The sequence below is a fragment of the Halyomorpha halys genome, unplaced genomic scaffold (genome assembly GCF_000696795.3).
Source record: "Halyomorpha halys isolate HHAL.00 unplaced genomic scaffold, Hhal_1.1 Scaffold272.1, whole genome shotgun sequence".
In the NCBI taxonomy this organism is placed as follows: domain Eukaryota; kingdom Metazoa; phylum Arthropoda; class Insecta; order Hemiptera; family Pentatomidae; genus Halyomorpha; species Halyomorpha halys.
The window spans coordinates 280,670-296,248 of NW_027108767.1; the positions used below are offsets into that span (position 1 = coordinate 280,670).

Sequence of the window (15,579 nt, forward strand, 5' to 3'; positions counted from 1 at the left end):
TTTATAATTTCCCCCAAAAAAACGACAGGACTTTTTGAATGACCTTTATATTCTGTTCTGAGGCACATTAATTGACCAGAAAATTCATTTTATATATAGTTTATTCAATTTCTTGATACTGGTATTTATTTATTAAAATAAATACCTTGTTTAGTCTCACACTCTTTATTATATCAATAGTCCAACGTTTCGGCCATCCTCAAGGACAATCTTCAAATATAAGTTCACACCTAACATCAAATTTTTAAAAAAATTTTACAGACTATTTTGCCTATGTCATTAACAAGTCAAAATCAACCTATTTCTTTTTAACTTCATTAATTTTTAAAAATTAATTATATATTAAAACTACGCTATCCACTATTAGATAAACAAACTGTTTTGATTAGGTTATAAATTATTTTTATTGTTTATCTAATAGTGGATAGTTTAGTTTTAATCTAAAATTAATGAAGTTGTAAAAAAAAGGTTGATTCTGACTTGTAATTGATGACCTGAGCAAAATGGCCTGTAAAACAATTTTTAAATTTTGATGTGAGATGTTAATTCATATTAAGATTCTTGACGATGGCCTTATTGGTAACTGTGAGTTGTGTTTAACGATGTTGGAAAATACCACTTTTATTTTCCTTTCCTATATATGAGAAAGTAATGCGATCTTGGTTTTTTTTTTTATTATTACATTCCTTATTTTTTTATTATTATTAAATTTTTAAATAATAATAAGACCTATATAACATTTAAAATAATTAAATTGTACAATTATTTACCGATTTTAATTAAAAGAGTCGTTTTAAATAAATCAATAAAGTGACCCTTCTGTTCTGTCAATTTTGTCTTAAAAGTTGCTGTCTCATACCCGCATTAAATATTTAATTTAATTTTTCCACGTGAAAAATGAAACTGAAAAAAAAATAACAACGAATTCTAGAAATATTTCAAAAGAATTTATGTGTTATAAAAATGTTATTTATTTTCCCAGAAGTATACAAGTTTTTTATATGATTTTTTTTTTCATTTTTCGTGTCCTCTTTATATTACTCCTTCTTAGTGGCCACATCCATATAATGAAAACAATATTTTCCATGTCAGTGTCCTTTTTATGAAGGTGTCACTGCAGTTAATAAATAATTAAATAAAATCAAAGTAGAGAATAATATTTATTATTAAATGAGTAGAGCGTTAAAATATATCAAGGAAACAGTTTATAGTTTTATTACTACTACTTTTCTCACCGTTACATAAGGCTCATAACTTTTACTGGGATATAAGTTTTTCTAGAGAAACGATCGCTCGTTAAGCAAAACTATTTGCTTTTATGAAACTCAACCCAGCTGACTTTTACGACCGAATAGCCAATGGGAGGAGAGGAAAACTTGCTTGTTGACTATAACGAGTGAACAGTAAATGTTCATTTCAAAATCATTAAGGGTTCTGACTTAAAATTTTACTCTGGGTCCAACCGTCATATAAAAACCGAAATAAATGCAGTATTAAAAAAATATGACCATACATACTGCCAGCATAATAAGGTTACTAAAAAGTAGAAAAGTCTAAAATAACAATATCAGAAAAAGAATCAGAGTGAAGACGGCTTAAGAGCAGGTGAGAGCAAACAGGTATTGGATTTTTCAATCTTTCAATTTAATCCTCTCTGTGCTTATAAAATCATGTTAACTTGGTCAATAATGTTTACATATTCTAAAAAAAGGATTAGTTTAAGTGCTTTTATGCATCAGTTTCAACCGAGATTCCTTATCTTTAAGTGGTATTTTGCTTGCTCAAAATAGAAAAGAAAAAAATCATTTTCGTCATTTTATTTCCAAAAAGGAAAATCAGCTGCACAGATGGTTAACATTTGCAGTAAGTATGGCGATAATGCCTTAGGAGAAAGCACCGTTCGTAAGCGGTGTGCTCGGTTCAGAACCGAATAGTAATAGGAAATTTTGACTTGGAAGACGCAGAGCACTCGGGTCGTCCTTCAACTGTTGATGATGACCAAATTCAAGCATTGAATAAATAAATTACTGACAGTATATAAAGGAAATCTTTTTCTTTTTTTTTAAATAATTTATTTATTGTATTTTATACAACCGTGTAAAATATATACAACAAATAAATTTGCGTGTTTTAGTGACGTAATATGGGTGAATCTACCCATTGATAGAACTCCAATAACACTTCTAGAGGAAAAGATTTCGAGGCTATCTTCTTTTCAGACGCCTAGGAGGATTGGTAGGTAATGCAGAAGAAGCCAGGTTAGAAACATGGAACATTGGGGTCTATTGATGGATGACTTGATTTGTGACAAAGAAAGCAGCTTAAAGGATTTTACGAAGGATTGGATTCGGGAGGAATTTGATGGTTTAGTAGAGCCCAAAGCTCAACTCTGTATGTCCAGATAGGCCTTATAATAGTCATGTAGATCAGTCATTTGTAATGGATTGGAAGTTTAGACCGTTTGTCTAGTAAATGTTAGTAAATAATAGTCAAAATCGACGAGGAGTTTCTTGTCTATTCAGTCTTGTATGAGGATTCCATGTCATTCGTTTGTCGAGATGTAGTCTAAGTAACGGATCTGTTCGACAGGAATAAGTGGGGTATTATTAGAGGATACTGTAGGGCAGGAGGTTTACGATGAAGAAAATAAGGAAATCTTAAATTCAAAATTGATGTGTTCCATAGCACATTATATACTTTTATCAATACACACCATGAAACTAATACACTCACTGAAACTCCTTAGAATGTAGGTTTTCTACAGGAAAAGGAGATGATGCTTAAAATTATGGTTATATATGTCATTATTTAAAAAAAATAGGAGATCGGCACAAGAAACCATACTTTGCTAGTGTACAAGTCGGTGAGAAACATTTGAGTTCCCACGATAGGCTTCTTAAAGCTACATTATGTTATTTGAAAAGTAAGTTTAAACACAATAGATAACTTATATTAATTCTTATCTGTCGTAAGTTTACCTCTTACGTGGCAATAGTACTTTTTCGGTGCGATCGTAGGTCACATGGGAGGTGACAAGACGAAACACATAGAATCTCGCTACAATTTTAAGTTCTAAGGCAAATTTATTCTCAAGTACGGGACTGAAAAATTTTTTTAGAAATTTTTGGGATAATATGTAAGAACAATATTTTGAAAGAATTCACTGTTACATGTTTTTGAGACCCGTCTGTTCACTGGAGGCAACTTACATAATCATGTTATTGGTTCTTCCAGACAACAGCACGCGATCAGAAATCTACATGGAATAAAAACCTAACAAAAAATAATAAATACTTTTTTTTTTAGCCTTCTTTACTCGAAGCTACTTTAGGTTTGTAATTTTTGTACACATAAACCCTAATGTGGGATTAGTATGTCATGCAAAGAGGGATATCAAAAACGATTGCTGAGGGCATGGTTGGTTTATTTTGGAGGAACACAAAAAGACTAGAGCAGTCAAAGATGTTCTTAAAAGCCTTCTACCCAAGAGGTGATAACCTTCTTAATATGTAAGGTTTGCACTTTAAGATGGGCTGGAAGACTAAATACAGGACACTGTCAGCTCAAAGAGTATTTCTGTAAAATTAGATTGATAGAGTCACCAATCTGGAAGTTCTGCAGAAAGGATGATGAGACTGCGTCGACCTCATCGTTTGCAGATGTTTATAATGGATATGTTTCCTTACCTATGGGATCGTATCTCAGATCCTAAACTTCGCGGGACGATTGATCCTTATACGATATCCAGATTCGCAAAGGCATCTGGCCTGTTTATAGCAGAGGAATGACGACGTACAATAAGACCGCTGAGGATGTGGTATAACTTTGCCTAGAAAAAATAAAATAAAAATGTTATCTATCTCTTATAATGCTTTCAAAGAGCAAGAAAAACAGTCTCATAAATTTCCTATAGTAGAAATGTGAGACAAAACAAAAATCTCAAACATATAACTTTAATTATTCATATTTAGGATCAATTATTTTCTGTAGATTAATAATAATTCAAAAACCTTTATCAAAGAAAATATTTAATTAAATTTTAATTAAAGGTGGTACTTTATTGAATGCCTTATTTAATTTTTAGGGCATCTTTTCATGATAAATATTTTTTTAATTTTAAAACTTCTATCAAAGGATAATTAAAATTTATTAAGGTTTATTTATTAATTAATTAATGCTAAAAAGGATGAATTAGATTAATTTTAATTATTTATTTTTCTTTGCAGGCCTACACTAATTGGAAAAATGGACATGATGATAATCCTGTTGAGCGTTTGCATTCAGGCTCAATCGGCGAAACAAGTTGGTAAGTGCTATTACAAAATATATAATATTTTTAATTATATCTTCTAAAGAATATATGATTATCTTATTAATGCTTAATGACTGTTTTATCTATCTTTAGTATTATGCAATTTGTTTTATGTTTAATTTCAGGTCACTTAAGCTAAACTGTCATTATACTTTAATTGTAATTGTCCATAGCCCAATCATTCAAAATTAATTAACCCTTTTAACCATAAATGTTTCATTTCGGCTACCCCCTACACCACCTGTAACTTAGACATTTAATCATTCTTTATATTTCAATTATACAGTCCACTAAAATCCAACCCGCCAATCCAAAGTGAATGTGTGCCTGGGATTTAGTTGAAGGTATACTTCATACAAACAGAATTAAGAGAAACGTATATATGTGTGAATAACCTCGTTTTGTAATATATTAAATGTTTTGACATCTCACTATATATAACCTAAGAGAACTCTCATATCTGATTTGATAAACTTCTATGTTTAAAATTAATGCTACCTAAAGGGCACTCTTATCAGTTCCGGATTCGGATTTAATGAGATAATCACGCACCAACTCCGAAAACCTACTTACCCCATAAATGTTTCATTATAAATAAAACATTACGTGTTCAGTTCTGATAACCCTTGTATTTGGAGATATTTTCGGGATTATTGTGTAAAGTGCTATTTTAGGTAAAATAAGAGGCATGAATAATAGGATATAATGAGAGATAATAATACAAAAATACTATTCAAATTCTTTATTATACATTTAAAAACAAACGGGTATACAAGGGATAAGCGGAACAATATTATTAATAGGTCAACACACCAAAAAGAGGAAAAATGTAAGAACTTTAATGAAAACTATGTAAAATTACAAGTCGAAATTGATGAGTCTGCCAAGTATAGGTAGGAGGAATAAAAAATGACGGCTGTTCAAAACGTAAAAAAGTTTTTTTCTTCTTGAGCTCCATATCATTAAAACTACTAACAACACCAGAAAATCTAACATATTTTAAGTAGAGCAAATTTTCTTTTTTTCATTTTTAAAATTTCTTTATGAGCCCTAACGCTATTTGCGTTCAATAGTTCCTGAGATTCCTTATATAATAGTTTCCTTTTAAAAAGCAACATTTCATTAAAAATTCACTGAATAATTAGAAGTATTCGAAGTACAGATATCTATTCTTTTTTTTTTTTTTTAATTCTTTTTTATTTATTGATAGATATTACAATCTGCCACACAGTTGTGGGCAATAGGTAATAGTGATGAATGATCTCATACATACTAAAATAATATAAAATAAATAAATGAATAAAGAAAAAAACTCTCTTAAAATTTATACAAAGAGAAGAATAAACAAAATGAACATAATCAAACTAGGTGTATGAAAAATAAATAAATAGAATAACATAATGATAAAATAATATAGTCTCTAGTCACATTTACACTCTAATATACAATATTTACACAATCGACCTGAGGATCCCTGACCCCACTCTATCCGTCACGTGTGAGGGGTAGAGCAGAGCTCAAAAGATCCCAGCGCATCATTGGTAATGAGTCAGTGGATCCTGAGCAAGTGCGCTAAAGCCGCAAACACTCAACTTGAGTGGAGAATCTGACCATTGCCAGAACTCTAATTGTACATTTTTATTTTAATAAGTTTCTTGGCCACTGCCGTTTCAACTTTCTAGGTGGGCCTTAGGGATGGGTGGAACTAGATAAGGTTTGAACCAAAGGATTAGGATGGTTGGAAAGGTTTATATGGAATTTTGAGAATTTGGTTAGATATCTATTAGCACTCAAAAAAACTCTTACCACTACGTAAATACGTGTCGTAAACTACTGTATATTAAGTTAAATTACCTTTATTTTGAATGCTGGCAGACATATGCACCTCTAATGGTTCTCTAAGGTATTTTTTTTGAAAAATCAAAAATTGTATCTAAACAAGTAAAAATTAACGATTCTCTAATAATACAATTTTAATTTGTAATAAGAACTAGCTATTAAAAGGGATATATGTGACGATTAAAGTTCATTGTGAAATATGTTTTGGAATTTTCTTTTTTAGATTTTTTCTTGTTCTTCATCTTCTTCACCCTCTCCTTCGTGCTGGTTTGTATTTACTAAATCATATTAAAATTCTTTTCAATAAAAAAAAAAAAAAATTCACCCTGTTCATGTTGTCACACTCCCTCGAATTTGTTTCTGTTAAATAGTTACCTGGTTAGCTAGCTTCTCTCTAACAGGTTTGCCAATAGATGTAGCATCTTCTGTTCTTAATATGATGATATGAGAAGAGAAAAACACTTGATTCAAAAAGCAGTGGCATCCAACTGCATTGGGAATTGTTGAATAATTGCTAATTATTCTAATAATATGTAGGCATAGTCAGTCTTTTCTAAAAATATTATGTCTTTATTGAAATTTACAACTGCACATAGTAATACATTCTGTAAATTCGAAGTAAGTTTATAGTGGAGAGATACAGGCGTGTAGAGAAACTTCACATTGGGAGCACTCTAAATACATTTTACATTAGCTGGTCTCGTGGTCATCTTCTTTTCAGGCACCTCGGAGGATTGGAATGGAAGAGGATGCAAGGTTAGAAACTAGGGGGTTTGAGAGTTTATAATGGAAGGAGTGATATCTGGTTCGGGCTAGATCGTTACATACATAGGGTTACATAGGGAACATTTTAAAAAGGGTTACATAAAAAAAAATATATTTATGATTTTTGTGGATTAGTAAAATTTTCTACTTAAAAAAATAATTATAAAAATGTCATTTTTCACACTCTAACAAATATTAACCGATCACAACTTTAAATAATCTTTTTTTATTTAAATAATTGTCATTCTTAATAAATTCCCTAGAAGATCAGAGTTAATATTTAACATTCAAGTTATTATTGTGGTAATAAAACCTATAAGTTGTTGATATCGGCTAGATTAATATTGGAGGGAACATTAAAGGCATTAGAGAGCCGACTACATTGAAGATAGTGACTAGATTAGAAGCAGAACTAATCAAAGTATTCAAATCTGCTATCAGAAGGGGAACAGAATGGCTTGGTACAGGGCAAATACCATTATCTCTTATCTGTCCATCCGTACTAGCTTCAGTGGGTTATTAATAATTATTATATGTTTTTGTAAAACAAAAAATTAATAACCAATCATTCATATCCTATTGAAAGAGATTTGTAGGCGTGAGAGTTTAGGCGTAGGTCCTAGCAACTTCGGAACTTCAGCGGCGTTGATTGGAATCCAGCCTGGATGGTCGACTTTTATTTATGTAGTGGTCCCAGGAAATGAAGACTTGACTCCCCATTATGTAGATCTGGCATATATAGTATGGAAGACGTATAAAGATCGTATTGTGCAAAATGAAGAATTTCAAATTAGAATTTTAAGGAAAATACAAGTTATGAGGACCCGTGACTCAAAATGATCAAGTCTCGGAAAATGATCAGTGTGTCTGTTAAATACACCTGAGAGGGCTTAAGTATGAATTTTTAAAAAATAGCGTTTTCTTTTCTTTTCTAAAAATTATGAATTATTTTCCTTTTTGACTAGTAATAAAAAGCTGATAAATACAAACTGTAAAAGGATTTGTTAGTTAACTTAAGGAGATAAGAGAATAAATATTTATTTGTATGAGGAGAATATGGTTGGGGGTGCGGTCAAAATATTACCCAAATAAATTGAAATAACTTAATTAAAGGACAGCTAGTAGCAAATTAGACAGCCAAGTAAGTTTGCTACTAGCAGCCCTGATGAAGGCTAAAAATTCAGGCCGAAACGTTGGCACTATTAAATAAGTTATTTCAACAGATTTGTGTTATATTTTGACCGCACCCCACTACCATCTTCTCATATAATTTAATCCTCCGAGGCGTCTGAAAAGAACATGGCCACGGGACCTTCTAATTTAAATTAATGTTTTAAGTACCACCAATGGGTGGTTCCTTCCCAAGATTTTCAAGTGTATATGAAACATACAACATATTTACTTATTGTATTTATTATTTGTACAGTTTTAAATCACATTAAATTAATTTAAAAAAAAAATTGACCGTACCCCCAACCATCGTCTCCTCGTACGTCATCAACGGTCAACTATCTCTCATAATCATAAAATATATAATATGTATGAAACTTATAATATAATAAAGAGTGATGTTGGGTAATATGGTAGTATAGTAATACAAAAGTATTTATTTACATTTAGTACATGATTTAATAAAATGATCCACATAAATGGTTTGCCATAAAGTATTATTACATCGTAAATAATTACTTAATATGAATAGTTGAATTGGTGGTGGGGGCCGTAGGGTGTTTTTGAGATCTTAGCCACAGTGTTCCAGATCTGAAGAGCCCATCTTTGCTCTACTCTTTAAATAGGAATTCCTATGATCGAAGTCAATCCTCTTTCTTCCTCTAGCAGTTCCAGGTCTCCAGTATCTTTTCCTCTTCCAGCTCGGTCTCTAGACCGGGGCGTCACCCTTTTTTGGAACCGATTTGCTTCGCCCTCAAAGAATAAGTCACGAAGGGTGACAAGTGTTTGGGATGAACTAAAGCTTAATGATTATGAGAGATAGTTGACCGTGGATGATAAATGAGGAGAAGATGGTTGGGGGTGCGGTCAATGAAACACAAATAAGTATGACTAACTTATTTTAATGTGCCGACGTTTCGGCTAGAGTTTCTAGCCTTCTTCAGGGCTGCTTGCTTAAAAGTTGAGCTAATGATTAGGTGCTCAACTTTTCAGCAAGCAGCCCTGAAGAAGGCTAGAAACTCTAGCCGAAACGTCGGCACATTAAAATAAGTTAGTCATACTTATTTGTGTTTCATAAAGCTTAATGTATTTTGTCCCTTAAACATCTTGTTCACATTATACCTTTGGGAAAGGTCCCTTTATGTTGAAAGGTATCAATCGCTTTTCTGTCCCTCCTCCTTTCCTTGTTGTTTATCCTCTTCATCCTTGTATTTACTCAATCATAATAAAATTCTTTTCAATAAAAAAAAAAATATTCACCCTGAGCTTATGTTGTCACACTCACTGGAATTTTTTTATGGTATATTCCTGGTTAGCTTCTGTATAACAGGCTTACGAATAGATGGTAGCATCTTCTACTCTTAATACGTTGATAAGAGAAGGGAGAAACACTTGATTCAAAAAGCAGAGACGTCCAACTGCATTGGGACTTGTTGGATACTTGCTAATTATTCTCAATAATATATAGGCATGGTCAGTAAATATTAAAATACTGACTAACGGTAAAATAGAAAATTATTCTCTACCACAGCGATTCGAACCCGGTTCCTTGGAATTAGTAGTGCAGTGCCTTACCAATGAAATGAATTTCATTCCAATTTCCTTTTCAAGAGAATGTTGCTCTCCTGCTGAGTACATTTATGGCCTGGAAGGACTCCCAAAATAAAAATGTTTCAAGTTTTATAGTCTTTCCAATATTTATTATCATTCGAATAAATTATTTTTGAATTACATCATAAACTTTATTAAGTTTAATATTATCTTATTAAAAAAGTCTCCATTTTTTTTCGTATTTATTTAACTTCTCTACGCAGTATTGTTAAGATTTTTAAAAGTAGAGATAAAGAATATCCATGCTGGAAGTTTCAGACTTGAGAAACTTAATAAAGGAGTCTTGGTAAAAAGTTCTCCTTATTGCAGGCTTTCAAGATTTGGTTTGTGGTGTATGCTAATAGTTCCTTCTTCTTTTCAATTCAAATTGTTTAAATTTATTTAGACGGCAGTGATGCAGCTGGATCGTTAACACATATTTTAAAAAGAACAAGTATTTTTTATCATCCGATTCTATATTTGTATCAATATTAATGTATTTTGTATTACAAATTTTATTTTATAGCTTACTATTAACTATATGTAGACAGTAGACATGTTAATCAGACCAAGTATCATTTTGCTATGTGCTGTCTTGGGATGCCAGGATAATCGCTGAAGGAAATTATCCAAAATAAGTTAATTAATTAATTTATATTGAATCCTGCAAAACTATTATTTTGATTGGACTCTTTTCCAAAGGCTTTTTGTGTGTTTACCAGTTAACCAATTAAATACCTTTATATTTATAAAATGTTGTTACCATTAATTATATAATATAATAAGGAATTACGTATTTATTTATAATGATTGATAAGTATTTATCTACAATGATGTTATTGAAATAAATGGTTGCCATAAAATATTGAATTGCATTATGAATTGTTACCTAATATGTCTTAATAGCTTCTGCTTTGTATGATTCATGTATTGGGTGCGTCTTTGCCCTGAGTTCTGTCGTAGCTATCGGTGCGTCTAAGCCCTGGATTTCCATTTCTGAAGAGCCCTTGTTAGGATTCATCCATGCTCTTCTCTAGTCCATCTTTTTACTTCTGCCCCTCCACCGCTTCTGTCACGTTGTCCTGCCCCTTATCTTCCACCTCCCCTTCGAGATATTACCTTTTTCGAATCTTATTCCTCATTGTCCATAGGTGACAAAACGCCCCTAGGTAAGCGTCTCTCCTAGGTCCGAGAGGGGGTGGGACAATTCTAGGAAGGGTTTCTACTTGCTCAATTGGCTTCTGTCCTTCAGTATATAGCGAGATGTGTGTGGAAAGCTCTGACACACAAGACCATGTGCGGTACACAAACACAGGTGCCCTTGTGTGTGTTGACAAGGGTATCCGGGGAACAGGTATCTTCGCAGATGTGGCTAAATCATATAACGAAATTTACCATATTGTTGTCGGAATATTAAAACCTCGTTACATAGCGATTTCAAACCCCGTCCTCCCCGGTGATTCGGTGCATCGGCATACTAGGCAATACACTTTTTTCTTTAATTATTTATTTATTGTAATTTACAAATGTACAAAATAATACAGGTAAATATGTAGTATGTTTCATATACACTTGAAGATCTTGGGAAGGAACCACACATTGGTGGTACTTCAAACATTAATTTAAACTAGAAGGTCCCGTGGCCATCTTCTTTTCAGACGCCTCGGAGGATTATTAGGGATTGTTAAGGATGCAAGATTAAGAATTAATGGGTTAGGATGGTTAAGGAGTTTGGAATAAAAAGACGCATATCTGTTTTGGGTCAAATCTGCAACGAATGGGATGTTAAGGTCTTTATGAATGAGTTTATTTGTGACGTAATATAGGAGCATCAATGATTTTACGTAGGATTTTGGATTGTAACGATTGGATGTGGGAAGAATTTGATGGTTTGGTGGAGCCCCAGAGCTCAATTCCATATGTCCAAATTGGTCTGATTATTGTAGTGTATACTAATTTTTTGTAATGAATGGGAAGTTTAGAGCGTAGGCAATAAACTAAAATCACTTTCTTACTTCGGTTTAAATCAATGGACTTGCGTCACATTTTCTCTTTATACCGACGACTTTCCTTGACGATGGCTAGGGAAGAATTGCGAGACTTAGTAAAAGGTAGAGTAGTTTTTTTAATGTAACCCACCGTCGGTTCCACTCTTTTTCCCTCGGATTATTTTCCCAATGTTAACCTTTTCATGAATGATTGAAAAAGTGCGGTGTGCCCACTCTCTTCTATTCTCCCACTCCATACTTCATCGTGTTATTCTATGTTGATTAATGATTTGAATTAATTTTTATACCATTTCCTTATAAAAGGTTAAAATTTGTTAGAAAAATTCTAATGAATGGATCGTGGGAGGGAAAAAAACACTTTAAGAGGAGACTAAAAAATTGTCGAGAAAATGAGATAAATTGGGGGTTCGGGATTAGGCTGTGGGGCATTTGTCTGACTGAAGGCTCGAAAAACCCCTCGCTAAATCCCTACAAACTTCACGCCTTAGTTAATCATATAGAAAATATATTTTGATATTTTTTTTTAGTGTCGATCTCAGCTATTACTGCAATGATTAAATTAGTATACACGCACAGATAAAACTAAAATTAATAAGGTGTTATGAGGAGAAGATGGTTGGGGGTGCGATCAGTAAATATACACACATAAGTAAAACTTATTTATTTGAGCCGACGTTTTGACCTAAATTTCATGCCTTCATCAGGGCTGAAAAAACGAAACGAGATAAAAAACCTTAATTCAGAGAAAAATATTTTCTTATTTATTTACATGAAAATACATCTAGTATATTTGATGTAAGATCATAATGGTATGACACAAGAATGAAGAGAAACTACACAATGGAAGCACTCTAATAACATTTTTATGTTAGAAGATCACAAGGCCACCTTCTTTTCAGGCGCCTCGTAGGATATTCAGGAATGGAATAGGAAGCGAGGTTAAAACTAGTGGATTTTGGATAGTTAAAGAGTTTATAGTGGAAGAATTGATATCTAGTTCGAGCTAGATCGATATGTATAGAACATTGAGGTCCTGATAGATAACTTAATTTGTGACCAAGTAAGGAGTATTGAGGATTTTACATTGTAAGGCGCCTGAAAGGATTTTCCGGCAAGGAAGAGCAAGAAACTACGGTTAGAAACTAGTGGGTTTGGATGGTTAAGGAGTTTATAATGGAACGATTGATATCTGGATTGGCCTATATCGGTTACATATGGAAAATTAAGGTTTTTATAGATGATATTATTTGTGACAAAGAATTTTGAGGACATTGAGAATTTTCGCGAAGGATTTTGGACTGTAAGGATTTGATACGTGAGGAATTCGATGGTTTAGTGGATCCCCAAAGCTCAACTCCGTCTGTCCAGATAGGCATTGTTGTAGTCCTATAGATCAGTCTTTTGTAATGGATTGAAAGTTTAGACCGTTTGTCTAGTAAGTCTTGTAACAGTCGGAATCGATAAGCAGTTTACTGTCTTGTGTGAGGATTCCAAGTTATTCGTTTACGGAAATGGGCTTTGGGTCTCCACTAAACCTTCGAATTCCTCTCATATCCAACCCTTACAATCCTTAATGCTGCTTAATTTGTCACACATAAAACCATCCATCAACTCATTAATGTTCCTTATGTAACCGATCTCGCCCGAATCATATATCAATCCTCCTTCTATTATATACTCCCTAACCACACAAACCCATTAGTTTCTAACCTTGCTTTCTCTTTCATTCACGACGATCCTCTGAAGAAATCAAATACCATTGGGAATTTGCCTTTGATTCCAAAGATATAAAAAACTTCCTTTTATAAACATCACGGAAAGGGTTCAAAGTATTGTTCCGATGGAAAAAGAACTCCCTCAATTTTTCACTATATTCGATATAAAAAACAAACATTGTTCGTAAAAGTTTTTTTAAAGAATAATGGCGATAGAGTACAGTTATAAGCTTCGAGGATTCAGATGAGTGGAGAATTTATTAACAAAAATTGGCGAATCGTGAAGTATACATATTGTTCACATGTTTGCACATCCTTGAACAAACTGTAAATGTATTGTAGAGCACACAGTGGTAGAGTTGAGTTTCTCTTCATTGTATATATTTTTTTACACTCTCATGGCCCATCGTATGTTTCCAGTAGTTAAAAAAAACTGAATCTTGTAATAACTGCATCATCTTTATGTATTTTTCATTTTCTTAATATGAAAAATATCACAACGCATATGGATAAAACAATTTCGTTGAAAATAGCAAAAGTTTCTGAAATATTGAGCCATTTCATATAAAATGTATTTTTATATTACTTCAGAAATTCAAATTTGGATTTATGGACTTTTGTTGTTAACTAGTTTTATGTTAACAGTTTATAATGAACTATTATAAATACTCCCTTTTTTGATAATATTATCAGTCTAAGTTATTGCACCTTGTTTAGTAAACCATCAAATATTTTTGAGTAATTTTTTTTTATGAGTTCAAAGTCGGAAACTCAGCATTTCAAGCTTCTAGATACATATGTTGTGACCAACAGACCATTCTCCGGTGGTTTAAAAAATGTTTGGCTAATGACACAGAATCGGATAACCAACCCAGAGGACTGTATTGGACCATAAACTAACATGGTCAAACCATATAAAGCACTTGCGTGAAGAATGCTTTAAGAGGCTCAGACTGTTAAAAGTATTAACAAAAACTTCTTGGGGAACTGATAGGAAGGTGAGGTTTATTCTTCAGCCAAAATGAACTGTTTCCAACTCTTAGACTCCGTACACCATACTGGAATAAGACTTGCCACAGGTGCTTTCAGGACGAGCCCAATAGAAAGTCTCTGTGCTGAGGCTTTTTTACCACCACTTATTTTTCGGAGGCAGGAACTCATGGACAGTTACATTACCAAAATCAAACTCCAACCAACAAACCCTGCGTACCCCCATATATTTCACCCTCGTTGCATGAGAAAATATGAAATGAATCCTGCACAGAACGCTCCATTAGACATAAGACAGAGAGAAATCATAAGAGAGATTTATGGCATGCCTACAAACCAAGCTGATTCTAGCTACAGATTGCCCCCTTGGAAATACCAGTCTTACAAAATAGATCTAACTCTGAAACGCCAGAACCACGTCTCAAATAAAATTAAATTCTTAAAGAAGACACAAAAATATTCAAATTATGAAATAATTTACACTGACGGCTCCAAACAAAATGAAAATGTTGTTTTTGCAATAATAATACACGGGACACCCAAAAGATATAAATTATCCACATACTCAACAATATTTACAGCTAAACTTCAGGCGATTTTAACAGCTCTTTATTTATCCATAGAAAGTGAATACTCAAACATACTCATTTGTAAAGATTTAATGTCTGCAATCCAGAGTCTATCAAACTTCAGTCAAAGTGGATCTATGATAGACAAAATTCACAACTATATAGACATGCTAAAACATCTTTAAAAAAGTGTTTCCTTTCTCTGGACTCCAGGGCACTCAGGAATAGCTGGAAATGAGGCAGCGGATAAAGCTGCTAAAGAGGCTGCTACAATGAACGTTCCACCACTCCAAATTTACGACCCGAAAGACAAAAAGGCATTTTTAAGGAACAGAATCCGAAAAAATAGGATTCAATGTGGGCTGACGTACCACTCACCAATAAACTAAGAAACGTTAAAAAAACAAAAAAAAAACATAAAAGTGGACAAGTGCTATAAGGGGAAACAGAAGAGAAGAAGTGGTTGTTGCAAGAGTAAGAATAGGACATTCCAAATTAACACACCTCCGCTTAATCACAAAAGAGGGCCAACCTATATGCCATACCCGTCCCCCCATCATCGATAAAGCATAATTGAAGAATGCTCATCATTTCGTCAAGCCTTCGAAAATAATAAAATT

The 15,579-nt window shown here is 32.9% G+C and overlaps 1 protein-coding gene across 1 annotated transcript in view; it reads left to right on the forward strand.

The window, feature by feature from the left end:
- LOC106680638 (zwei Ig domain protein zig-8) overlaps positions 1–15,579 on the forward strand; it is a gene marked incomplete at its 5' end in the record, with an annotated part of 485,449 nt that overhangs the window by 139,184 nt on the left and 330,686 nt on the right. Inside the window, 1 exon segment of the mRNA XM_067047092.1 lies at positions 4,227–4,306. Within this exon segment, the coding sequence (XP_066903193.1) occupies positions 4,227–4,306 (80 nt within the window).